At 55.2% G+C, this 24,893-nt stretch overlaps 1 protein-coding gene across 4 annotated transcripts in view; it reads right to left on the minus strand.

Moving 5' to 3' along the window:
• ASTN1 (astrotactin 1) overlaps positions 1–24,893 on the minus strand; it is a 54,646-nt gene that overhangs the window by 8,484 nt on the left and 21,269 nt on the right. For 3 of the 4 annotated variants that reach the window (XM_086753388.1, XM_086753389.1, XM_086753391.1), the window contains exons 3-22: positions 22,819–23,212; positions 21,886–22,032; positions 21,351–21,458; positions 20,096–20,245; positions 19,165–19,332; positions 18,885–18,969; positions 10,906–10,980; positions 10,287–10,424; positions 9,506–9,656; positions 8,911–9,077; positions 8,521–8,715; positions 8,069–8,196; positions 6,268–6,372; positions 5,921–6,109; positions 2,747–3,015; positions 2,368–2,501; positions 1,558–1,709; positions 1,073–1,208; positions 852–952; positions 38–221 (exon numbers count right to left, since the gene is read on the minus strand). In XM_086753388.1, the coding sequence (XP_086609514.1) occupies positions 38–221; positions 852–952; positions 1,073–1,208; positions 1,558–1,709; positions 2,368–2,501; positions 2,747–3,015; positions 5,921–6,109; positions 6,268–6,372; positions 8,069–8,196; positions 8,521–8,715; positions 8,911–9,077; positions 9,506–9,656; positions 10,287–10,424; positions 10,906–10,980; positions 18,885–18,969; positions 19,165–19,332; positions 20,096–20,245; positions 21,351–21,458; positions 21,886–22,032; positions 22,819–23,212 (3,176 nt within the window). Of the gene's footprint in view, positions 1–37; positions 222–851; positions 953–1,072; positions 1,209–1,557; positions 1,710–2,367; positions 2,502–2,746; positions 3,016–5,920; positions 6,110–6,267; positions 6,373–8,068; positions 8,197–8,520; positions 8,716–8,910; positions 9,078–9,505; positions 9,657–10,286; positions 10,425–10,905; positions 10,981–18,884; positions 18,970–19,164; positions 19,333–20,095; positions 20,246–21,350; positions 21,459–21,885; positions 22,060–22,818; positions 23,213–24,893 lie in introns of all 4 variants that reach the window. The other variant, XM_086753387.1, reaches the window with a different exon arrangement.

Here is a 24,893-nt window from a genome sequence, read left to right on the forward strand (position 1 = left end):
GGCCTGCCTGCCTAGTCAACCCAGCTCCCAAGCCTACCTGGGCCCCAGCTCATCTTCACAGCGCCAGGTGAACTCCCCAAAGCTCTCGTAGTGCTGGTTGTAGTGGTAAAGGACTCGGTGCAGGCTGGGGGAACCCAGGTCCAGCAGAGTGTTGTAGGCTGTTTGCTGCTCCTTGCCACTGGTGTAGCCATTGAAAAGGTTGTAGATCTTGTCTGCTATTTCTGGGCAGAAGGAGAGGGGGTATTCAGTGGGGTGCAAGGAAAACCATGAACAAAGCCCATCATGCTAAAGCTCAGCTCTAGGGAAACCAAGACCAGAGCCAAGATTTGTCCCCTGAGTTACGATTTACATCATATCATGATAAGGTCTCAATGGAGGAGCAATAGAGTAGATGGCATTCCCCAGATGCAGTCCAGGTTAGGTTCCTGTAGATTGCTCCAATTAGGAAAAGAAATGGGTGGTGTCATCAGTCCGGTTAGCGAAATACCATTCATTTACAAGAAGGCACACAATTGGGGTTTCTTAAGCACAGCCACCACTTACACTACCAGTTGTTATCCGGGCAGTACAGACAGTCTTCTTGGCTATTTTGATATGGCCTGAATGCCTGCCCCCGCACCATCCTCCCACCTGAGGAGGGAGGGAGTGCCTCTGCATTTGTCAGTGGAGAGGATGTGTGCCACCTACTGCCCTCCACACCAACCCTCAACACCACGTGGCAGCACCTGGCCCACTATGAGTGAAGGAGATGTTACAGCCATGACACAAGTCGTGTGTGGGGACACGCTAGAAGAGGGAACTCCTTGTTGCTGGTCCCAAGAATCAGAATCCAGCAGCTCCCTCCATCTCACCTTGAGCTTTCACATCATCTACCACAGGACAGGGGGTTTTGACCGTCACATCACTGGATCTGGAGCGTCTTCCTGTGTTATCGACTCCCCAGAGCGTGAACCTGGCCGAGAAGGAAAAAGGTGAAGCTCTGGACTCCCAAGACCTCATGCAAACACAGGCAGGAGCACCACAGTGAGGGCAACAGCACTGCCATGGGCATGGCATCAGGGAGACAACTCACATGTAGGTGGTGTCAGGCTCCAGGCAGCGAATGATGAGGGAGATGGTGGAGGAGAGCCTGTCGGGCACTTGGGCGGGCATGGCACAGGGTGACTTGGCACCGGAGATGATGTCGTCCACAAAGCTCAGCACCGTCTCTAGGGAGAAAGGGGAGGACGCGCCGCGGGTGATGACACAGGTGTCCCTGGGTCTGTGGAGAGCCGCTGAGGTCTGTGCCCGCTACCACTCTGCCTGGTGCCAAGGGAGGACCAAGGCTCGTGCATGAGGTTGGTTCAGAGATGGACCCATTGCTTTGCCAGCAAGGCTCATCACCATGGCGTGGAGCTGCCACTTCTGCGGCTTGGTGGGCAGGAGAGGGGGCTGCTTTGTCTTCCACAGGATACTGGATATGTTGCAGGGATCCCCTTGCAAAGAGGGAGAGAGAGGCTCTCCTCAAATGTTTCCATCCCACCCTTCCCAGCAAGAACCAGTGGAGTCCCCACTCACCTGTCTCCACCTTGGAGTGGTCCATTCTGTCGGTCACTTTCTCTTGACGGAGGAGGTAGTCGACGATCTGCACCCCGATGGGGGGCTCCGAGTGCTCCCACTCCAGCACCACCAGTGTGCTGCTGGGCTCGTGAACGGTGGAGAGCCGCAAGCTGTGGGGCAATGCCAGCTGGTTAGTACCTCAGGAGGGCAAGGTCTGCCAGCTGTCCTCACCACCCACCCACGCTCACCCTCACCCATGTCCATCACCTTCTCACTGCTCCTCTGTGCCTTAAAAAGGCAGCAAAACTGACAGTACGAGAGAGCTGCCAAGGACAACTCCACCCAGTCCCCATGACTGGTGCAAAAGGCAGCATGAGTGTGTTTGCTGCGCTGCTCACTCTGCTGTGCAGACCATGTGCAAATGCACTAGAAATTAGTTGGGTTTATGTAGGGACTGTTTTTGCCTTACTCTCTCACCGCAGAAGAGCTTCAAAGCCATAAGCCCATGGGAGAGAGCAACCTCAGGAGAGAAGTGACTCCCCCATTCCTCCACCTTCTGGCTCTGGGCACGCTGGTCCAAAAGGCTCCTTCCCTGGGGTTGCTCTACCAGGATGGATCCAAAACCAGCTCCCCAGTCCTCAGCTGAATTTAGAAGACACTGCACCTCTGCACCCTCTGCCTGATTTCCAAGTCCTCCATTCACTTGCAAACTTGTCCCATAAAGCCACCCCAGCCCCACCACCTCCTGCCACCACACTGTTTGCCATCGCTGCCTCCTCCCAGACCCATCACACCAAGAGGCCAGGCTGGGCACACGTGGAGACCTACATGGGGTGTGGGAGAGGTGCGCAGGTGGGCAGCCCATCAGCCCCAAAGGCACTTGAGTCGCAGCGGCACCAGTCCTCAATGACGTCCCCACTGCCCGAGCACCATAGCGAGCTCATGGTGGCCTCCTGCAAGAGCTGGGAGAGAAGAGAAGGGACTGAGCACCATGCAGGTGAGCTTCTAACCCACCCCACTCGAGCCAGTGCTCACCCATCCCCCAGTGGCTTCAGCATGGTCCATCCACCCTGCAGAGCAGGTCTGGCCAACAGGCAAGGGCTGCTATGGCTTGGCATGATGCTACCAGGGTAAGCTGCCTGCAAAGACCACCCCGATGCTGTCCTGCCCATGCCCACCCCACCACCCTCAGTAAGTGGCTCCTCACCCTCTGGGTCTGGTTATTGGTGACCAGCTCATAGATGGGGGCCGCTTTGGTGACCTCCAGCAGGATGGGCTCAGCCGGCACGTCAGGACTGGAGGCGACGTGGCAAAGTGGGCAAGAGGAGGGGCAGCGCCCACGGCTCTGGCACTCCATCCGCACGCCGGCTGCCATACGCTTGGTACCTGACTCGGAGAGGCTGGCAATGTACTCGGGGAAGGTGAGCACCTTGGGGTCCCGCTCGCGCTCCTCTGACTCGTCTGAGGGGGAGTTGCCTGCAGAAGGGGGAAAAGAGGGGCACCAAGGTGGGCTCCAAGCCATCAACAAGGGGATGAGAGGGGGACAGAGCCTTGCCTTTGACCCAGGAGAGAGACAGTGCTGCCCAGAGACTGTCCTGTATCCTTAAGAGCTCCCCATTTACTTTGTAGGGATGAAATTCTCACTGGTCTTCAGAGGAGGAATCAGGACTGAAAAGTCCACCCTGGCCTCTACCATCGCAAAGGCTTTTGTCTCCTTGTGCCTCAGTTTCTCCAGCCCCAGCCCTTTGCCTTGCACTGAGATGGACCACTCTTGCAGCAGGTCCCCACAAGAGGGAGCCTCCTTCATGTGGCTGGAGACTTACAAAGGGCTTGCCTGGGCACCTTCACCCCACGCTGACACCCCACCAAAGTCCCCTGCCAAACTGCTTCCCTCCAAAAGCCCTCCTGGCCCAACAGCTGATTTCTTCGCTCAAGTCCCTTGATTCCCAAGGACCCCATCAAAGCTGACGTGACAGAACATGTTGGAGACCAGAGAGGATGAGTGTCAGACCAGGGTGCACAGCAACAATGCTGGCTCAGTGTCCCCTCCAAAGTAGTCAGCAGCACCGAAAAACTCAGAATGAGCAGGGAAGACTTGCCAGTGCCTCATGATGCCCAGAAAGCACTGTCATGGGGCATGATGGAGGTGGGCAAAGTTGCAGCTGGACAAGGAAATAGGGTCTCTTCCTAAGGGCTTAGTTTACAAAGCAGTGTCACAAAGCAAAAGAAAGTGGTGAGATGGAGTCAGATATGCTCCTCGGGACCCCAGACCCCCAGCTGGACTGTGACGAAGCTGAAGGCTCGTTTACCCTCTGCCCTGTCCACACGCGGGAATATCTGCAGGTCCTACCCTGCCAACCCTCAGGCAACTCCAGCCCAGCAGGCTTGAAAAAAAGAGACTTGCAGCAGGAAAGCACCGCTACAACCTATGCTTTTCCCAGCTCGGTGCAAAGGTGCCTGATGCTGGGTGCCCCACTGCACAGGGCAGCAAGCCAGACCCTGCACTTGGTGGGCTTTTCTGCAGCGCTCCCATAGCAGGGAATATTCCGAGACAAGGGGAAAAGCCCTGGCGCAGTAGTCAAGAAGGCAGGATCTGCCCATCACCGCTGTGCCCTGGCTAGCACTGCCCTGCCGCTGCAAGCCTTGTCCTACAGGGGAACGATGTTTTTCACCCCAAATCCCTGCAGAAGGATGTCCCTGGCTCTGCACCCAAGAAAGAAAGGCCCAGAGGGACCACTAACAATGGTCGCTGGGGTCGGAGGAGGCTGAAGGATGCCCAGGCAAAGCCTCGCCCCTCGACTCAGGGCATCACCAGAGAGCACGTCCACGGCTCAGTAGGAAGATCTTCCTATTGCGAGAGTTTGCTGAGAAAAGGGCCAGTGCTAGCCCATCCTCGAGACTCCTGTGAAGAAAACAAGGCTGTCAAACAAAACCCGGGATACAAGAGCATCACTTGGCTCCCCCAGCGAGCCAGAAATGGATCGCTTTGGGCTGGCTGTGAATTGCAGCTTAGCAGGCTCCAAGGGAAAGCAGAGGAGCCAGGGAATGATTTGTCTCTTGCAATTTCTCAATCAATATCCAGCTCCTGACGTTTGCAAACAAAAAGCAAAGGAGGGAAACTGGCAGGTGCCAGAGCGAAACCTAAATGTGATATTGTGGGTGGAAAGAGACTGCCAGACCTGAAAAGACTCCAAGCAGGAAAATCAAAGAGGAGGAAATTGCAGGAGGAAAAAAAAAAAAAAGTACTTGTAATCAAAAGATGCTACATCTGGAGACAGCCCACAGCAAAACAGCATCGGGTCTGTACTCTCGCAGGTGGGCTTGGGAAGAAGTCCAGGCTCCAGGAGGTCTGAGCCCACAGGATCCAGACTCAGGCTCAGAAAGAAGCCTTTCCCACACAAGAGCCCTAGAGAGAGAACAAATGTCTCCGTGGCCGGGGCACAGCAAGAGCAGCATGGAAGGCTGGTGCCAATACTGAGAATTACGGAATTTCATGATGGAAATGATGCAGTGGTCACGGTGAGCTCCAAGCTCACGCTGCCTGCACCAGGGAGCTCCTGTGCAGGGAGCAGCAAGCCAAGGTCACCTAAAACACAGCTCGGCATCCCCCGTGTCTGGCCTCGGGGGCTGGCTCTCATTCGCTGCCCAAGCCTGGGTGGTGACACCCAACGTCCCCAGTGCAGGCAGCAAAACGCCGGCAGGCAGCTTTCCAAAGGCCAGCACAAGAGGAGATGCTGCGGTCCTGCTGACAGCCGGCAGCAGGCAGGTGTTAGGCTCCCTCAGCTTTTGGAAAGCTGGTGTCCAAACCAGCCATCGCCCGCCTGCAAAACTCCTTCCACGGGGAAACTGTCACACTTCGCTGTGGCGAGGGTTCCAGAGGGGATACAGCAGTGCTGGATGCTCTCTGTGCCATGGTGAACCTCCCAATTCATAACGGAGCTCCAGACATTAAAAGCACAGCGCTGACAGCCTGGGAGAAGAAAGCACATTAGAGGGAGAAAAGTCTGGCCACGGGATGCAAGTGGAAGGGAGCAGATATGGCGGAGACAAAAGGAAGGAAGGAACAGGATTAAAGGCAAATAACAGTTCAGTCCAGAATCAGGCAGGATGGTTCGGTGGGATTAGTGCACTCTTCTTTCATCTCCCTGGGGATGAGGGTATTTATCTTCCTTTCTGGCCCACACTGATGCCTGCTGCAGTCCACGGGAGACCTTCGGCCGGCTTCAAAGGGAGCAAGAGAAGGGTGTAAACAAGAGGACAAGACGGGACGCAGCCCTGGCATGGGCCGAGCGCTTTTCCTGCTACGCCGAAAGCAAACTCAGCTTCCCACTCCCATGGGGTGGCTTTGGGGACCCTTCCTGGGGACTAGGGGGGCTCCTACCTTTGCTGATGTCCTCGTACTCCAGCCAGAGCTGCCGCTGGACCTGCCTGTTGGGATACCAGATGGAGCAGGACTCCTCAAAGCCGTACACGGCCTCTTGGATGTAGTGGTTACCAAACTGGTCCAGGAGTGCCACAAAATCTCCACGGGAGGTGGCCCCATCCAGAGAGTGGAGCGCGTTGCTGAAGGCTGGGGAAGAGACAGGAGAAGATGCTCAAATCCCAAGGGACCCCGAGCCCTTGCCACCCCTCCAACATGCTTGCAATGGGCAACCAACCTCTGAGCCCACCACCTGCCTCTGTGTCCTCTTGCCAGCCCTTTTTTCCCCCCAAGGCCCACATGCTTACACTGGGAGATGGTCAGCTGGTTGAGGCGGACATGGTACATGACGGACTGCACCTTCCAGTGCTGCAAGAGGGGGTACCCGGACACCTCGCTGAAGTTCACCATCCCTGTCAGAGAAAGAACACGGGGGCTCAGCGCCACTGCCCAGGGATGTCCCGCCGTGGGGATGGCTGCAGCCCCTCGTGCTGTGCCTGGGGCAATGCAGCCAGCGGGATGGGTAGAAGATGGGGAAAAGGGCCATGCACACACAGTGAACCCCCGGGGAGGCAGCAAGGCATTCAGAGCTGAGGGTCAGCTGCTCCCTGGCAATTAAAATCACAGCTTTGAAGGAAAACACATAGGCTCATTTCATCCTATCATCTGGGGCTCTGCGTCGGAAGATAACGAGCCTCCTCCTGCACCCCCTCCTGCTTCCTTCACAGCACCCGCTCCCAAGACATGCCCAGGTGTGCTAATGATTTCACTAATGAGAGTTATGCTTTTTAATGAGCTGTTTGCAGGCCTGGGAACGGTCACTGTCACACCACACGTACCCCGGTGCGGCCAACCAAGAGGGCCTGGGTCCCCTTCGGCTGGAATTGAGCCGAGTGGGGCATGTGCCTACAGTGGAACTCGCACATCCATCAACGCTCATGCTCCCTCAGGACATTAAGGCAACGCTGGGGTTGAACAGGAGCTGGGGTTTCTCCTTCTCCAGGCAAAGATGTCCTGTTCTCCAGCCATTTAACTGTGCGTTACAAGAGCCAGAAATTCACAGAGACCAGGGCTGGGTGGCCACTTCGTCCTGCCTAAGGCAGAAGCCAAGGCGCATAGCAGCTCTGCTTCCACGAGCAGAGGGACAGAGAGGCCACTAAGCCTTGGACAAAGCTCCAAAAAGGAAACTGAAGGGTGTTCACGGCTCTGATTTTGGTGACCGGAGCATCCCTAAGCGTGCCACAGCAGGATGCCGGGACACAGCCACCTCCTCCCTTGCGGCTCGGCTGCCGTACAGCCAACGCAGTGTGCCTCCACTCAGCAGCGAAGTGGCAAACTCTGCTGCTAAACAGCCACTCAGTAGGAGCTCAGGCGGATAACAACAGGCATCCCTCTCTTTGGAACAAGAAATGAAGGCGGAGGACAAGATCCTTTGCCTTCCAGTGCCTCTCCCTCCCGAGCTGACTGCTACCAACAGCTTCAAAGCCTTACTCTTCCCTGCAAAGTGTTTATGCAAAAACAGCCCTTCCTTACTCAGCAGCTCTGCCTCTCATGTATTCACAGCAACATCCAGATCTGCTTGCTGACAAGTGGAGAAGGAAGATTTTACTTCTTTTCCTTTTATTTTTTCTTTTTTGCCTTAATCAGCCACAAAGAGCCAGCAGAGCAGTAGGAAATGAATAGGATAATTTACTTGGCTTCTGCCTCCCCAGCATAATTGCCAGCAGAGTCCCAGCCCCACCGACCCCGTCGTGATGCTGAGGCCAGGGCAACACTGCCTTCGCTACAGAGCGCCCTGCAGACACCTTCCAAAACACCCAACTGTCCACCCCTCGTTTAGCAGCTGCCCGGTGACCTCAGCCATTCCAGCCACCTGCAACAAGCATCGAGGAAACAAAGGCTATTTAGGGGTGCTGGCAACTTGGTGGAAGAAAGGTAAATCCTTGAAAGTTGTCTAGGAATCCATGATAACCCCATCGCTCATGGCCCACAATGCTCTGGCAGGACAAACCCAAACATTTCAGTTTGGTCCCCTGGGCAGGTGCCAAAGCTGGGCACACCGGCAGCTGCCCCTTTGGGAGAGGCGTGGGTCTGACCGGACTCACTCACCAGTGAGGAACTCTGGGTCGGGCGTGGGGTCAGAGAGCTCCTCTTGGCACTGGTTCTCCAGGGGCACCGTGGCCACCACCACCCCATCCGGCAGCTGCTGCTCCAGGCCCCGGGCAAAGTTGTTCTGCCTGGAAGTTAATTGCAGAGGAGGGCAGGGCTGGAGGACAGGGGAACTGCCTGGGATCACCCCCACCAGCCAGTGACCCATCCCAAAACGTTACCCAGCACCAAGCCTTTCCTTTGGGCACAGCTTACAAAAGTGTCTACTCTCAATGGAAAACTTCAGATGTGCCCTCCCCACCAACCCTCCACCTCCTGAAAAGCTTGTCCAGATGTGGATGAACTAGGCAGTCTGCTAAAACCCAGCCCCAGGCCGCTTCCCACGGCTTATTCTTGGAGAGAACAGCAAGGTCTGACCCTGCTGGGGTCACCTTTCCACATCTCCAACTCACCTGAACGTTCCTTTGAGCACCTGCCCTGCAGCCACCTCCTTGGAGTGGTTGTTATAGCCATAGAAGATCTCCCCGAAGAGCGTCTGGTTCATGGGCAGCTCACGGGGCTCACCACAGTCCCCTGCCTCGGGGCAGGACTCCGAGATGAGCTGGCACGACCGCCCGTCCGTGCCCAGCTTGTAGTCCTCGATGCACCTGGGGAGCCACCATGGTGTCCACCATCAGCTGCAGCCCCCATCAGTGGGGACTGGGGCCACCAGGCCACCCCAGCAGCAACACTGGGAAGAGAGGAGACTCTCCCTTTCAACCTGTGAGCTCAGGGTGGCAGCGGCAAGGTACAGCAGTGCCTTGGGGGTGTCCCCATGGCTGGGGGGGTGATGGGGAACTCACCCACAGAACATGAGGATGTTGTAGAGCAGGGGATCCTCAGGCAGGGGGACCATCTGCTGCAGGCACAGCTGCTCACAGCCCCCGTTGAAGCCATCTGAGCAGTCCACTCCGACATGACGGTCATAGCAGCCTGTGCCGTCCTTCATGGGGCTCAGTCCCATCGGGCACTGGTGGGGCGGATGTGAGAGGTGAAGTCCCCAAGGAAGAAATCTGGCCCGGGGGGGGGTGAGACGGAGGGGAGGGCTCTGGCACTGCTCTGCATTGGAAATCGAAGCCCGAGTAACGCTCAGGGGCACACCCTTTCCCTTCCCACAGAAAAGTAGCTGTGGCAGTGACTGGGGACACGCGTGAGCAATGGGAGACCTCCCAGAGAGCCAGCAAGCAGACAGGCTCTCACTCTCTCCTGCGTGCGTGCAGCAAGGGCAGGGACAGAGGAGCTGCCAGCCCGAAAACACTTCTTCCTGCTGCAAAATCAACCCAAAAATATCCATCCCGGGGTGACGGGAAGGGAGGAAGGGTGCAGCCCTTCCCCTTCTGCCCTCCTGCTCCTCGCTCACACCAAAGGAGATCTGCAGGTCCCTGGGGGGCCACGCACCACACAGCCTGTTGAGTCCAGCTTGCGGTCCGAGATGCAGCGGAAGTTCTTGCTGCAGCCCCCGTTGTCGTGGGAGCAGTCACGGACGGGGCCAAAGGAGTCAAGGAGGACCTCCAGGCTGTCGAAGGAGGAGGAGGTCATCAGCTCTTCCCTGCGAGGAGGAGGAGGAACATCACTGCTGTGATGAGACGTCTCGAACATGTGCACGACCACGGCTGCCACGTGGGTTTTTCCAGAGCTCAGGTTTCCCTCAGGCTGACAGTGAACTCAACAGCAGCCAATCTTTTAGAGGGATGCAGGAGCTACTGAGATGATAAGAGCTACCTCTGAAGGCTCAGCTTTGCAGGCACTAATGAGGGGAGGTTAATGGACATACTAATAAAGGGAAGTACCTCCCTTGAGGGAGGTAGATTTAGATTAGATATTAGGAAAAAATTTTTTACAATGATGGTAGTAGAACACTGGAACAGGTTGCCCAGAGAGGTGGTGGATGCCCCGTCCCTGGAAACATTCAAGGCCAGGTTGAACAGGGCTTTGAGCAACCTGATCTGGTTGGAGATGTCCCTGCTCCTTGCAGGGGGGTTGGACTGGATGCATTTAAAGGTCCCTTCCAACCCTAACGATTCTATGATTCTAATCTCCACCTGCAAAATATTGGGTGGGGGTCCCAGCTCTCATCAACCCCCACATGCTTTGAGTCGGTCCTCTTGCTCCAGAGATGCACCACCAGCGTATTTGCTGAAACACCTCCTAAACGCCCTCACTCCACCATCACACCTACCTGACCTCCACCGCATCCTCCATCACCGTCATGTCAGTCTTGCACTTGGCCGAGGGGTTGATGGCCAGCTCGGCTGGCGGGATGACGAAGCTCTTGCTCAGCGGCAGCCACATGCCTTCTCCCAGGGTGTAGGTGAACCTGCCAGGCAGAGTGGTCAGGGCTAGCACGGGGGGAAACACCAAGCCCTGAGGGATGCCCCCTGCCCAAAATCCAGCCCTTGAACCTCCCCCTGCCCTGCAGGGATGCCAGCCCAAGCAAAGGCAGATGGGCATGGTAAAGTGGAGTGGCTCCTCTGAAAAGCCCCAAAAAGCATACGTAATTTAGGTAATTTAAAAAAAAAAAAAAAAAAAAAAGAAAAGGTACTTCCCTTTTCAGCAGAAATCCTCCTTCAGAGTTCCTCCTCACTCTCATCACGGATGGAGAGGAGGAACTGGCTGCTGGGCATCCAGCATCTCATCTGGCAGCTGTGGTAGGACCTTCCCAGCCATGCTCACATGTCCCCAGGAGGTGGCACAGGACAGCCGTGCTCAGCCCTGCTGGTGCAGGGACCAGCCTGCCTGTATGCCCTAAGTCAGATTTTTGAGACCCAAAATGTGCAGACTTCGCCTTTATCACTTACCGAAAAATCTTGTCGGATGGCTGCTCGCCCAGCACCAAGTCAAAACCGCGCTGGAAGATGGTGTACGGCCAAGGCCTGCAAGAGAAACCCAAGACTATCACACCAGCATCATGCTCCCACTGCCTCTCACAGCCCGAAATGCTTCCCCTGCTTCACCCCAGCTCACATGCCGTGGGGTCCTGGGATGAGATGGCTCAAACTGTGCCAGGACAAGGTGGTAAACAGCCCCACATCCATAGACTTAATTTTGGGGTTCCTACAACATCAGATCCTCACCTCAGACCCAACCTGCCCACAGGCCAGTGGCATATCACCTGCTTCATTTTGGGGTACGACTCGTTCCAGAGCCCCCTGCCCACCTGGCATCCATGAGCCTCACGCTTCTGCATGCTCACGTACTGCCTGCCCAGCTCCTGTTTTAGGAATTTGCGTCACAGCCATCAAGTTGCAAAAAAAAAAAAAAACAAAAAAACAAAAAAACAAACAACCTTCAAAATGCAGCTGAATCCTCTCTCTGCGAGGCTTTTGCAAGGGAGCATGTCAGGTCGGGGCCGCAGCTTCACCACCTGCCTTATTCCCTTTGGGCTCCACCGCTTCAGGAGGGGAACTGAGGAAGCTTCAGCCCCCACAGGACTTTGCAAAAGGGTTTGGAAGAGAAATTGGAAGTTTGGAACCTAGCAGGAGGCTGGAGAGCTGATGGCCCCATCTCCTCCACTCCTGCTGCCCTAGATAGCACGCGACACCGCGACACCTCGGGATGAGCATCCCCCACAGCACGGTCCCACTGGCGAAGCATCGCTCACAGAGCAAGGCTGACGAGGCAGAGACCCGACCGCAGTGGGCTTTTGCATCAGGCAACATGCACCCCGCTTCCAAACCCTAAAGCTCCAAATCTCCTTTGCAAGAACTCAGAGCTGGGGAAAAGAAAGAGATTTTCCACCCCGTCACATTGCTGCTGTTAAAATTCAGGGTGAGAGCGTCGGGTGCCGCCATCAAGCCCAAGGATTTTCTCCAGAGGCAATTACAGCTCTCCTGCACAAGTACTTTAATTTCTAATCTGAAGTTATTTCTGTAAAGATTAAAAAAAAAAAAAAAAAGAAAAAAAAAAAAAGAAAGAAAAAAAAATCCTGATTGCAGGATTACAGCACGCCGTCTCGTTTCCTCGCTGGGACACAATGCCACGCTCCCGTCTGGTTGGCTGGGAGTGGAGGATTACATTCAGCCCGCAGATCGGATTGCCCTGAATGGGGTCAGCTTGGGCTAGAAAGCGACGTGCTCCTTGTGTCTCACCAACCTCTTGAATGCTTCGCGCCTCCGCCCTTCCATCGCTCCCGCAGATGGGTTTTATTCTTGCTTCTCCGGAGCGCACCGGGCAGGGAACAAAAGCAGAGGCAAGGTATTGTTCCCCATCGGCTCAGGTGGAAAAACCGTTGTGAAGAGCCGCTCTTGGCTTGCAGCGGAGCTCGGCCGCGGGGCCGGCACTGTGGAGGTGCGGTGGCTACCAGATGGCACATCTGGCAGCCCACGGGTGCCGACATGGCCCGGGATACACAGCCAGCGCGCTTGGACCTGCCTGCGAGATGGAAATCGGCACCCGGGCCAGGTTGCATCCACCCAGGGTGCAATTTCCAAGTGTGGCTAAAATTCGTGTGATGGTGACTTTGAGCCGGGAAAGAGGTTTCCGTACTCCAGGAAGGGACCGTGTGGCATCTCCCCAGCCTGCCTTACTTTGCCTCTACTCGGGGTCAAAAAAGGCCTGTTAAAAGGAACATTCAGCCTTTAGCCTCGTCCCTACGTGGCAGGGGACAACCAACACCACGGGACACAACTGAGTCTGCGAGGACGCGGTACCTTCTGCAGGGAAGCCCTGGGACGGTCTCCACACAAGATGTCCAGCTCAACTTATCCATCCTCATCTCTGAGGGAAGCTCTCCAGGAGCTCAGCACTGACATTTCCACCATGCACCCCAGCTGACTCGTCCCTTCTGCTGCAGAAGAATGGCCAAGATCTCCTCCCCCAGGCATACCTCACCTCCTCCATCACTGCCTTTTGCCCCCTGCGCCTCCGCCACTGTTTCAACCACTCTTTCGTCTCCCGTGCACACAAGCACGTGCCCACACGGCTGCCTCCCTCTCTACTTTCTGTGATCACCAGAGATGCCTTGCTGCTCTGGATTTTATTGCTCTTGGCAGCTATTTTGGTTGCACAGTCTTCAGAGCTCACAAAGGAAAGTGGGACTGATCAGAAGCAGCTCTGTGCCTGATCGGGTTGGATTAAAATGACAGCTCCTGGCTCCCTGCAAGCCGTCGTGCTCAGGTAGGCGTCTGAAACAATAGAACAGGGGATCACCAGAGCAGCTGAGAACCAGCAAACTCCCCACACTCAGTCAGCAAAGTCCCACAGCCAAAGAGCTGCCAGTGCATCCCCAGGACAACTTTCAAGCATCTTTGCTTTTCCCAGCTGGACCATCAGCTACACTTTGCTCCAGATCTTGGCTTGAGTGGCAGCTCCCGAAATACCTGCTAAGTCCTGCAGACCTGGTGCTGCTGGTGATGCTCTGACCCACTCCAAAAGGACCCTGGCCACACTCAAATTGCAGCCCCAAGGCGATGAAGCCACACTGACTTCCAACATCAAGAACTGTGCTCCTCCCAGTCCTCATTCCCTGTAAAGCTCTGCTAGACAAGATGGGTAGGGTGAGGAATCAAAGCCCAGCGCCGGCAGGATACGGCCGCGATGAGCTAAGCTGGAGCAGCCAGTTTGAGGGGAGCTGGCAGGGAGGTCGGAGGGGCTGCAGGAGAGGGTCTCTGCAGAAGGCGCTGAGAAGCCGCTGCACTGACAGTGGCTGAAATGCCACTAAAGGAGAAGACGGATGGCTGGCATGCACTAAAATAGGTGATTTGACGCCTGGTTCCCTGACCCCCAGTGCTCCTGGGGTTTTCCACCCAGCGAGCTGTGCCGAAACCTCGTCATGGCAGCAAAGCACCACCCCAATTACGTACTGGAAGCAAGTAGCACGGGCCAAGATGCTCACTGCATCCCTTCGCTGACAGCTCAGGAGTTCAAGCCCAGGGTGAATGGACCAGAAGCATCCTCACAGCACCCACACGCCTCCTGCAGCCACGGGACCCACTTCCCCACGACAACCAAAGTGAGAACCCACGAGGACCCAATAACACCCTGATCAGGGGCGAGCAGAGAGCAGATGCAACATGAACACCGAGCTGCCAACTTCTCCCACCCGTGATGCCCGTCCTGGCTCCTTCTCAACTTTGCTTTGCAACAGCTTTGCTCAGGCTTCAGCTGCTGATTCCTCTCCCCTTCCCACCTCCCGACTCCCTGCCATCCCTTCCAAGCAGCTCTTTATTAAAAATGCTAATGCTGGCACTTTCTCCCCGGGCTGCCCGTAAATCTGCGAGGAGAATGGGGCGGGAGGAGGAGGCGGATGGGTGGTTTGGTGAAAGGATCTGAAAGAAAGAGGAGCTTTTTATCTGGCCGTCCTTCAAGCTCGCAAAGCTGAGGCACACAGCAGGGGATGGAGAGAGGCAGAGGGGAAAAAAAAAGATATAAAAAGGAGTGGGGGGTGGGGGGGGAGATTTTAAGCAGGAAAAGTGTTATCCTTGTCACTTCAGCGTATCCCCAGCTCCTCTGTGGGGTGGGGAGAGGAGGATGCATGCAGATGGGACAGGAGGAGCAGGTCTATGGCCAGGGAGGGGGATAACTGCCCACAGATGAGAAGCAGCATCATGGGGAGAGGAGGGGGGTGAGCAGGGCACCGGTTGTTGCCCTAATTTGGGTCCTGTGCTGTCCTTTGCTGTCCTGTGCTGCTCCTGAAAAAACAGCTGCAAGGCTCCAGGGTGGAGAAAGGGGCAACGTGCCCTGCATGGGAGCGCGGTTGAGGTGGTCCCCGCTTGCCAACTGCTAGAAGAGGATCATAGAATCATAGAATGGTTAGGGTTGGAAGGGACCTTCAAAGGTCATCTAGTCCAACCCCCCTGCAAGGAGCAGGGACATCCCCGACTAGATCAGGTTGCTCAGAGCCTCATCCAGCCTGGCCTTGAACGTTTCCAGAGATGGGGCCTCCACCACCTTTCTGGGCAACCTGTTCCAGTGTTCTATAACTCGCATCGTAAAAATTTTTTTCCTAATTTCTAATCTAAATCTACCCCCCTCTATTTTAAAACCATTACCTCTCATCCTATTGCAACAGGCCCTACTAAACAGCACCCAGCCAGATGCGTTCACCAAATTACCTTAAACTGGCCTAAAACCTCCCTGTGCCGGGGCAAAGCCCACTACAGGTTGAAAGGGCACATCGATAAAGACCTCTTAGATGCAGACTCTCTTAAATCTCATTGAGGTGTCTGAAAAGGGCACCCAGGCAAGAACAGCACGTGGGGATGGGCCATCGCATGATGGATCTAAGGGATGAGATGAAGTACAAATGTGGGCAGGTAACTGCTTATTAACCAAAGGCAGAAGAAGCTGATTTGACTTTTGCTCAAGTCATACCACAAAGTAATGGCAGGAATTTGGTTTGATGAGCAAAGACAAGGTAGGGTTGGTTGGATTGCTGGAAACTGCATCTTACCCAGGAAACGTTAGAGTAGGAGCCAAAAAGCAGTTAATTAACAATGCATATCAAAGCAGGAAGACAGACTGTGAACACAAAAACAGCACCAGCCAGATTTGTTTAAAACAGCTGAAGAGCAGCACAAAAAAAAAAAGAAGAAGCTGATCAAATGTATCTACTACCCATGATCAAAAAGATCCTATTTTTTAAAAACCTGATGAAGATTTAGGTACTGGATGCATTGGGTAAAAGATGTACCGCAGAGGCATGGATCACAGCGTGGTATCCAAGATACACACAACACACAAAGCCTCGCTGCCATCGCCAATAAAGTTCAAAGACGAGCTCGCCTTCATGAGCAAAATTAGATGCTGCTGAGCGAACAGACACCAAGTCACCCCGTAATCACTGTAAATAAAAACAAACCGATGGCAAACCTATCTAAACCAAAGGGTTGAAATGAGTTTTCAGATAAAAATGCCACCCTAGGAAAACAACAGAGGTCATAGACCAGATCGCTCCCAAGCATACCGAGGGATTTGGCAGAGCCCCCAGGTCCTGCTTTGCTGACCTCCCCTTTGCCGAGAGCCAACGTGGCTTCTCCAGGGATTGACTGGCCGCCTGGCTTGTGCTACCCGCAGCTGCAGCGCATCGCTCCAATATTGGAGGCATTAGGAGCATATTAGACAAACAATGGTCAGGAACAACTCAGGCACAGTTGATCTCGCCTTGAGATGGGGGGAGAGAGCAGAGGATTTGTAGACATCTCTTTCAGGTGAGCCTTTGGGCAATCTTGTTAGGCTAGAGCTGAGAGCGAGCTGATGAGCACAACAAAAGACAGCATGGCCTGGCAGCTCAACCTCAACCCCAAAAAATGTAAATACCAGGTTAAAGTTAGAAATAATTCCATTAAACTGGCTCTGACAAGATGGTTCTGCTGGACCAAAGAGTTCATCACAGACATGGCCCTCTGGAGGTGCAGGGTTCATAGGGATAGGTAGGCTCTACCTTGGATAGGTAGAAGAGATCTCTACTGTCACAAGCCCTTGCAGACAGAGCTGCACCAAGCAGCACCTGGACACCAGGAACAGATTGCAGAGCAGAAAAAAAAATCTTCATTAAACACCAAGCTGGCCTCAGCATAATGATGCTTAGTGTGGACACGCTTTCAAGAGCCCTTACAGACAGTGGAAGCTATAGGCAGGGATGGTTAAGTGTGGTTTCAGCTGCTACCGTTTTCTGAAACAAAAAAAATCTGACAAGTTCAAGGAAGAAACACAAAATGACCCGGTCTAGGGCTGTGTTGCACGTTGGGGAAAAAGAGATCTGCTAAGTTTCACTGTCCCAGACAGAAGAGTATGTTGGAAATGCTGCATATAATTTGCCACAGCCAACTTTGGGATGTAAGAAGAGACCCAAGACAACATGTATCCTGGCCAGGGGTGAGCACTGCTGCAGGAGGAAAGGCAGACACTCAAGCACAAGCATGGTGAAGGCTCCCGTGGGGGCATCAGGATGCAACTGGGTCTGGAAAGCGGCCCCAAATTCCCCAGAGGAATGGAGCAGGTCCTAAGCACCTTTCGGGTTGGCATTGCTGAGACTAAAGCTGGGTCTGGAGCTGTGAGCAGGTCCGGAGGGCTGCAGGAATGGATTTGTCCCTCCTGCCCTTGGCTTCTCTCCTGCTTGTCACTATCCATATTTTTTCCCCAATTTGCCTGTAAGCAGCTTTTCCTCCCCTTTCCATTTAGACGATGGAGCAGCTAGGTCGGAAAGAAGCTAGAGAAGAACAATGTGCAAGGAAGGAAAAGTGTGAAGGTGCAGTTCCACGCCCAGAAGCAACAGAAAAGCAGAGGGGAAGGAAGCAAATGCTTCTGCGCCAGTGCTTATCTATTTTAACTACCTGCCTCAATGGGCAAAGTGATTTGCTCCCTTGGTTTCTGCAAGGCGGTGGGTCCAGCACAATGCTGGTAGCTCTGACCAATGGGACAGGCTGGCACCAAAGCCATGGGTGGTTGTGGGTTGCCATGGGCTCTTTCCAACCCACTGTGAGACACTCCTAAACCCAACACATCCCAAAACAGGCATGTCCCTGGCAGTGGGAATACCTCCTCCCACGCCCCGGTCCCTGTCACTCAGTGCCTTTTATTAGACGAGCACAGAGGAGCTGGGGACATCCCTGTCGGATACTTGTCCCCTGGGGATGAACAGGGCAAGGAGCTGTGTTTCTGCCTGTATTTTCCCACCCCAGCAGCAGTACCGCACGGTGGTTTGGGGACCCTGACTGCACCACTCAGCACATCCCCAGCTGTCTCATGAGCATCACCCTGTCCCCAGCCTGGCTCAGGGCACTCACAACGACAGCCACCCTTGTCTCCCATGGCCAGTGCTCCACACTGGGTTTAATTGCTAAATTGCTTTAAAATGCAAATAACAGAGGGGGTTGGAGACAGAGCTGTGGTGCTCTCCCCAGGCCCCAGTTCAAAGGGACACAGCCGGGGCCGGCCAGCGCGGGCAGCCCCCCACGGTTGCCATCCTCCGGCGCAGCGGCACGGTGGGGGTGCCGCCAAGTCCAGTCTTTGATGATTTTCTCTTCCTGCTGTGAAGACTAATGACTTCAGAGAGGGTGTCCTGCCACATGCAGGGACGCCGGCATGCGGATCCAGCTGCAGCACAAGATGAGGGGAGGAAAACGGGGGTTGGAGGTGCTGGTGCATGTGGGGCCTCTACTTTTGAGGGTGTCTTGGCTTTCTGCACACTAACTCCAGCCATCCCTGGAAGTGCCCACCTGTACGTCAGAGACCCATGAGTGTTAAGGACCTGATGGAACATTCCCCAAGGGCCATGAAAAGATGGGACTGTTTGGGATCCCCCACCAAATTGCTGCCGAATCACCAGGAATATTTCCCTTTGCACTTCCAGGGGTGCAAAGCTGTGGAGCAGGCAGCAGCTTCTCTCTTCCCTCAGGCCATCGCATACAAGTATCCAAATTGCCTAATTTTCAATGGGGCGCCCCATCCCACAGCCTCTCTCCTCCGCCAAGGACCGCAGCCCAAAGTCAGCCCTCCTCTCGTGCCTCCACACCCAAACCGAAAGCCTCACAAAGCGTAGGATGCCAAGGAAAGCGCTCACAAGGGGAACAGGAGCAGCCTCTTCTCCAGGGGCTGTTTACTCTGAAACCTAGCAATGGCCTCTTCTACATCATCTCTGATTATTTCAAAGAACAGAAATCCTCGCCTCCCACAGACCTGCTGCAGAGCCCAGCTGCGCACTGACCTTATGATTCACCGAGATGCCTCTAACTGCCACCTCAGAGAATTTGCCACGGCCCTGCTACACTGCTGCTGAAGGCCAGCAGCTCACGTGAGGACAGTCCAAGCCTGGGCACATCGCGGCAAGCGCACTCACCCCTGGTTCGTTCCCCACTCGTTCCGGATGCAAAGGTGCTTGTGCACAGGGTCCTTCATGTAACCTTCATAGCAGAGACACTCACCTACGGAGAGAGGAGGGGACATGAGGACAAGGCTTTCCACGTGCACCCTTGCCAAACCCAGCCTGCACCCACCCAAGGGATGCAGCAGCTCCATTCACGCACGTGGAACAAGGCAAGAGAGCATCTTCCCACCAAAGCTGGTTTGAGCAGACACAGGTGAGCTCCCAAACCCACCCCAATCACTTGATCGCCTACCAGTCTCAGGGTCACACTGGTGCTCGCAGGGGTCGAGGAGGCGCCGGGCACAGAGGTCCAGGGCCCAGGGCCCGCTGGAGTTTTGCTGGGAGAAGAGGACGACCTGCGCCGGGTTTAGCCAGTCGCTGGCATCCAGCTGGCTCCCCTCCAGCAGGATGAACCGGCTCCCTGCCACCGAGAGGGGAGTCAGTGGCTGTGACCCACTGCTGTCCCCTCCTTCCCATGATGGTCCCCTGCATCCCATAATGGACTCCTCCACGCCATGACAGTCCCCTCCATTCTGAGACAGTGCCCTCTGTCCCACAATGAATCCCTCTGTCCTGTGCCCATCCCCTCTGCCCTATTACAGCCCACTGCATCCCATGCTTGTCTCCTCCATGCCATGACAGCCTCCTCTATCCTGCACCTTTCCCCTCTGTCCCACAACAGCTATCTCCATCCCACACCCATCCCCTCAGTCCCACACCTGTCACCTCTGTCCTACACCGGTGTCCCTCATTCCATGGTGGGTTCCATCCCATACCCATCCCCTCCCTCCCATGCCTGTCCCCCTCAGTCCTATCCCCATCCTGCATCCATCCTCTGTGTCCCATACTGGTCCCCTCTATCCCACACCTGTCCCCTCCATCCTGCAACCCATCACTTCTGTCACATGACAGCCATCTCTGTCCTGCATCTGTCTCCTCTGTCCTGCACCTATTCCCTCCATCCCACAACAGCCACCTCTGTCCTCCACCCATCCCCTCTGTCCTGTACCCATCCCCTCCATCCCACACCCATTCCCTCTGTCCTGCACTGCTACCTTCCGTCCCACACCCATCCCCTCCATCCTGCACCCATCCTGTCTCTCCTCTCCATCACTCCTTCCTCCCCTCCATTACAGCTTACAGAATAGGGCAGGATGGGGTGCGTAAGACTGTGGGGTGCTCACCATCAGCAATGAGGTGCTCAGGGACGTGGAGGGTGATCTTGACGACAAGGGGGCAGCTCATGTGGGAAGAGCACACCAGGCTGATGACGCAGCTCGTCACACTGATGAGGGTCAGTGTGGTCTTGTTCACAGGGCTGCGGGGGGACCCCACTGCAAAACATGACAGTATAGTCAAACCTGAGACCTGGAGCACTCAGGAAGATACTGGGGTGCAATCAGGGGATCTCAAGGTGCAGAGACCCTGCCCAGTGTCCTGGAAATCCAGCACCAATCCAACCAAATGGAGTTGCTTTGGATTTGCAAGAGCAGGAAGCAGCCTCTGCCACGGACGCTCTCTCCCGCCTGCTGCCCCCGGGCTCCCCCCGAGCCCCCGCAGCCCCAGCTCTCCCGCACTCCTGCACCGCAGCGTGCCAAGACCTTCACAGCAGCAGAACTTTAAAGCAGAGCAGAGACACTGAGGAGAAGGAAGGTAAAGGCAATATCCTCTTTTTTTTCCCTCCTCCTTCTCTTCTCTCGGCTTAATTTTGCCATAACAACAGCCTCCTGGATGCCTGTGAAAAAGCACTGGCGAGCCCTAACTGCCCAGGGCACACAGGTCTGTGACTTTTAATCTCTCGGCTGAAGACACTGAGCAGAGAAAGCTGGCTGGGGGATGAGTCATCCCCTGCAGAGACAAAGCCTGGACCAGCCACCCAGCACAGCTTCTGGGGATGAAGGCGATGGCTCCCAGTCCCACTACTCCCAGAAAAACAAGGCACCATCCAGCAAACTAGGCTTAATGAGAGAAAACAGACACAAACTCTCCTCCCCAGAGGAGAAAACCTCACAAACGGATGGTGCAGGGCAGTGGGGCGAGACTCCTGCCTGGAGACCAAGCCTGAACCCATCCTCTGTTGCACACCCAGCTTGCACGTGCGTGGCGCTGGAGCAAACTCGTGGCAGCACCGTGCCGAGCGGCGGCATGGGAGCTCACGGGCAGCCTTTGAAGCGTGTTACTCATTAATACACACCACAGCCCAGCAGAAGCCTCCAGCAAAAAAAAAAAATCAGAATATATTTCATCCTCTGCTGAGAAACTCCACTGGAGAGCAGCAGCAGCCCACTGCGGGAGCAGGGATCGGTGCGTGCCCACGGCAGCCTGGATCGCACCTGCGTTTCCATCTTTGCCGATGGAAAGTCTCTGAACCCAGAGAAGCGACAGCAAACAAGGCAAGAGGGTCTACGGCTTGCTGCGTGCCTCCACACCCACACCCACCTCGGCTTCGCCTCCGGCTGCGCGAGGGGTCCGTGTAGAAGGTCAGCTGGGGATCGGTGTCCGCCTCTGTCCCCGAGTCCCCCTCAGGGTTGAGAAACGCTGAGCCAGCTGCAGAGGACACCAAGTGTGGTCATGGCGGGGCTGGCACCCCAAGCCGCCACATCCTACATCACACCCCTTCAGGGCAGGCCTTGCCTTGAAGACCAGGAGCCTCGTCTGCCGGGCACAGCAGGGACAGCATCTTCTCTGATTCCCACCATGCACAGCCATGCCCGCTGCCACAGCTCCCATTACTTTGCGACCTTTCCCCATGGCTGTGCCACTATCATAAAATATTTACTGTGGCCAACGCCCTCTGCATCTTTGCAACCAACCAACCCAACATCATTTGTGTCCTTGCAGACCCTCCATCCAAACCCTCCTTTCCATGCTCGCGCCCAGTGCTGGCTCTATTTCTCCACCCCAGAAGTTGCTGCAGAGTTGGTGGGTGGGTGGAAGCCCAGAGCATCTCACTCTCCCCAGGGACCCCCCCTACCTCGCGCTTTGTTGTTGATGCGCTTGCGCTGGCTGCTGGAGGTGTGGGACAGCAGCGTGGCCTGCTGGTGGTTCGAGTCCACAGGGCTGGTGGCAATGATGTTGTCCTTGTACTTGTTCATCAGGGACAGCTTGGCATTATCGCTCCCTGAACAGGCAGAATTGAAGGCAAAATCTTTCAGGGATAAAGATTTTAAAGAAGGAGGGAGGAGAGAAAGAGAGAGATTTCCTTGGATTCATCTCCAGCATCTGCCTGAGGCGACCAGGGTGCTGTGGCCAATGGGCCAAGCTGCCCCCAATGCTCTCTCACCAGCTCCTCACAGCCTGAAGGGGACTGACACCTCCATCAAGCTACCCAAAAGCAGAGATTTAACATTCAGCCTCTCAGGGCACTTCTGTGTACTCAGGTTTGTAAAGAAAACCCCTGGAGAGCTTTAGGAACCACATCATGGTCTTCCCAAACCATGTCTCAGTTGAGAAGGCTCCAGTTGGATGGCTCAGATGGTAATACGGCCATCAAGCAAGTGTGTGACAAGCCTCAGAGAATCCCTGCTGGTGATGAGACGACAGCGTTAACTCTGAATCATATTGATGGCAAGCATAATTTTGCTATTAAAAAACTTCAGCTGCAGAAGACATTGGAAATCCTGGGATGCAGAAGGGAATTTTGGGGTAGGTCGGAGGGGACATCATTCTGGTTCTCCATTAGGCCATGGGAACCACAGCCCCTCCCCTCCAACCTCCTGCTCTCAACTGGCTGCAAGGACTCCCAGCAATGGAAGGGCCTTCAGAGTACCACCAACATCTCACATGCAACAAAAACCCACAGAAACGGGAAAAATGCTCAGATGAAAATACGTGCATGGAATGATGGAGAGAAGATGAGTTGGAAAGGGCCCAGCTCAGCCCATGCCCTTCCCTGTCCCATCCTCACCTGGCGTGAGGTCCATGCTGGCCTTCTCATTGCAGCCCTGCAGCGAGTCCAGGGTGCGGGTGACCTGGCTGGCAAAGTCCTCCCCGCCATTCATGCACTCGCGCTGGAGGTGGTGCCGCAGGTCGGTGATGTCGTACTCGTAGCCATCCAGGATGGGGGTCTCGCGGATGCTGAGCGTCCCACTGGAGTTGTGTCCTTGGACGCGGGCGTTGCGCAGGCTCTCCCGCCCGTGGCCGCCGATCAGCACCGAGGGGATGTAGTGAATCTCGTTGGCTGCCTCGGCGCTGGCGCTCTTCTGGGGCTGTGGCACCCGGCGCCGCTTGCACCACCGCCGGCGGGTGTAGAGGATCATCACCAGGCAGAGGATGGAGAGCAGCAAGGCGATCATCCCTCCCTACAGACACAAACGTGAGCGGGACTCAGCCAGGGACCAGTGCCAGCCACCCCCTGAGGACGCAAACGCCCCAGGGATACTCCAGGATGCCCAAAGCGAAGGCAATGGTGAGAGGAGCCCGGTCGCACCGATAAGAGAGTGCTGGCACAAGGAGCACCCAGGGCTGGCCAAGTGCTCCCAGCTGAAGCCTGCCTCAAGCTGGACCAGCTTTGAAGTTTCCACCCAGGCATGAAAAATCAGCACTTAAAGCAGAGCGTGTTTTGTTTCACTCTCCCGCAACACGCCTTTGAAAGCAGAGATCAGATTTATTCCAGGCAAACGCTCCTACGGGCAACTTCTTCTGACCCATTTCCAACTGGTTTCAGTGTTGTCACTCTCAATCTTGGAAGATTTTCCCAGGATATCCTGCAGAAATTGCAGCACGGATTAAAGGAGATCAAGGCTCAACACAGCCAGACAACTGAAGCGTTGTTTGGGGAATGTCCGGGGGGGGAAGAGACTGGAAAAGCTACTGTCCCGCAGGAATGGACCCCGAAACCGCACCCAGCCCTGCCACCTCATCACCTGTCTCCAAGGTCACCCTCCTGCAGAGACGTCGTCACCACGTACAGATAGAGGCAGCGAGATGAAAGCCCAGGCTGGCCCCTGACGTCTGGTCCGCCAAGGAGAATAATAATAACAACAATAAAAAGCGCACGGAGCCAGCTAAGAGCTCCGTGTCCATCCACAGCTCCGGTCCCCCTCCTCTTTTCTGTGCAGTAGGTGATCTTGCTAAAATAAAATAATAGTAATAATCTGCTCCATTAGGACAAAACATTAGGGGAATTATTGAATGAGAAGCAGGAGAGACAGTTGGAAAAGGAGCTCTAATGGCCATTACGGTTCAACCCTCTTTCATTCCCAGGATAATGGAGCGGAGAGGCACCCTCCAAGCCCTCCTTCCAAACTTTCTTCAAAAAAAAAAAAAGAAAGAAAAAAGAAAGAAACTTGAGTGGTTAAGGAAACAAGCAGTCCAGCAGAGGAGGAGGTGGCTGGCACGCGGCGTCTCTCCGGCCAGGAGTCTGCAGCCAGGAGGATGGGAAATCTCCTGCCGGGGCTGAGAACTGGCACTGGATTCCTGCTCAGCCATGCTCATCCCGAGTTTTCAGCGGTAAAGTCAGGGCCCAACTCTCTATCACCACTTTCAAACGGCTTTGAGTTCCCTTGGTCCGTAAATAAGCGGGGGCCACTGGAGATGGGCTCCCATGCCATAGCTCTCCGTTACCCAGGGAAGTGTCCAACTGCAGACGGGTGACAAGTAGGCAGGAGCAATACCAGGGCACTCCTGCCTTTCCTTCCCAGCCCTCTGTACACACATTACATCCCAAAACACCACAGCTCTGCCCCACACCAGTGCTGGTGAACAAGGGAGACCAAGCTGGAGCTCAAGTCAGGTGGGCGCCCATTTGTTTAGGACCGTGGCTGTGGGTTCTCAAAAAAGACCTGTTATTTAATCAAAATGGAATTTCTTCTGCCCTGATAGTCTGAGATCTCACACTATCCCTGAGGAAAAGCAGCCTGTGGCCATCAGAGATGTCAAGAGGCTCTGAAGGGAGGATGAAAACCAGCGCTGGAGTCCTCTGCACCCACTGCTCATTGGACAGGGTCAGGGCACCACCTCAGAGCTCCCGTTCCTATCCAC

This window comes from Chlamydotis macqueenii, chromosome 8 (assembly GCF_036417535.1).
Source record: "Chlamydotis macqueenii isolate bChlMac1 chromosome 8, bChlMac1.mat, whole genome shotgun sequence".
Taxonomy (NCBI): domain Eukaryota; kingdom Metazoa; phylum Chordata; class Aves; order Otidiformes; family Otididae; genus Chlamydotis; species Chlamydotis macqueenii.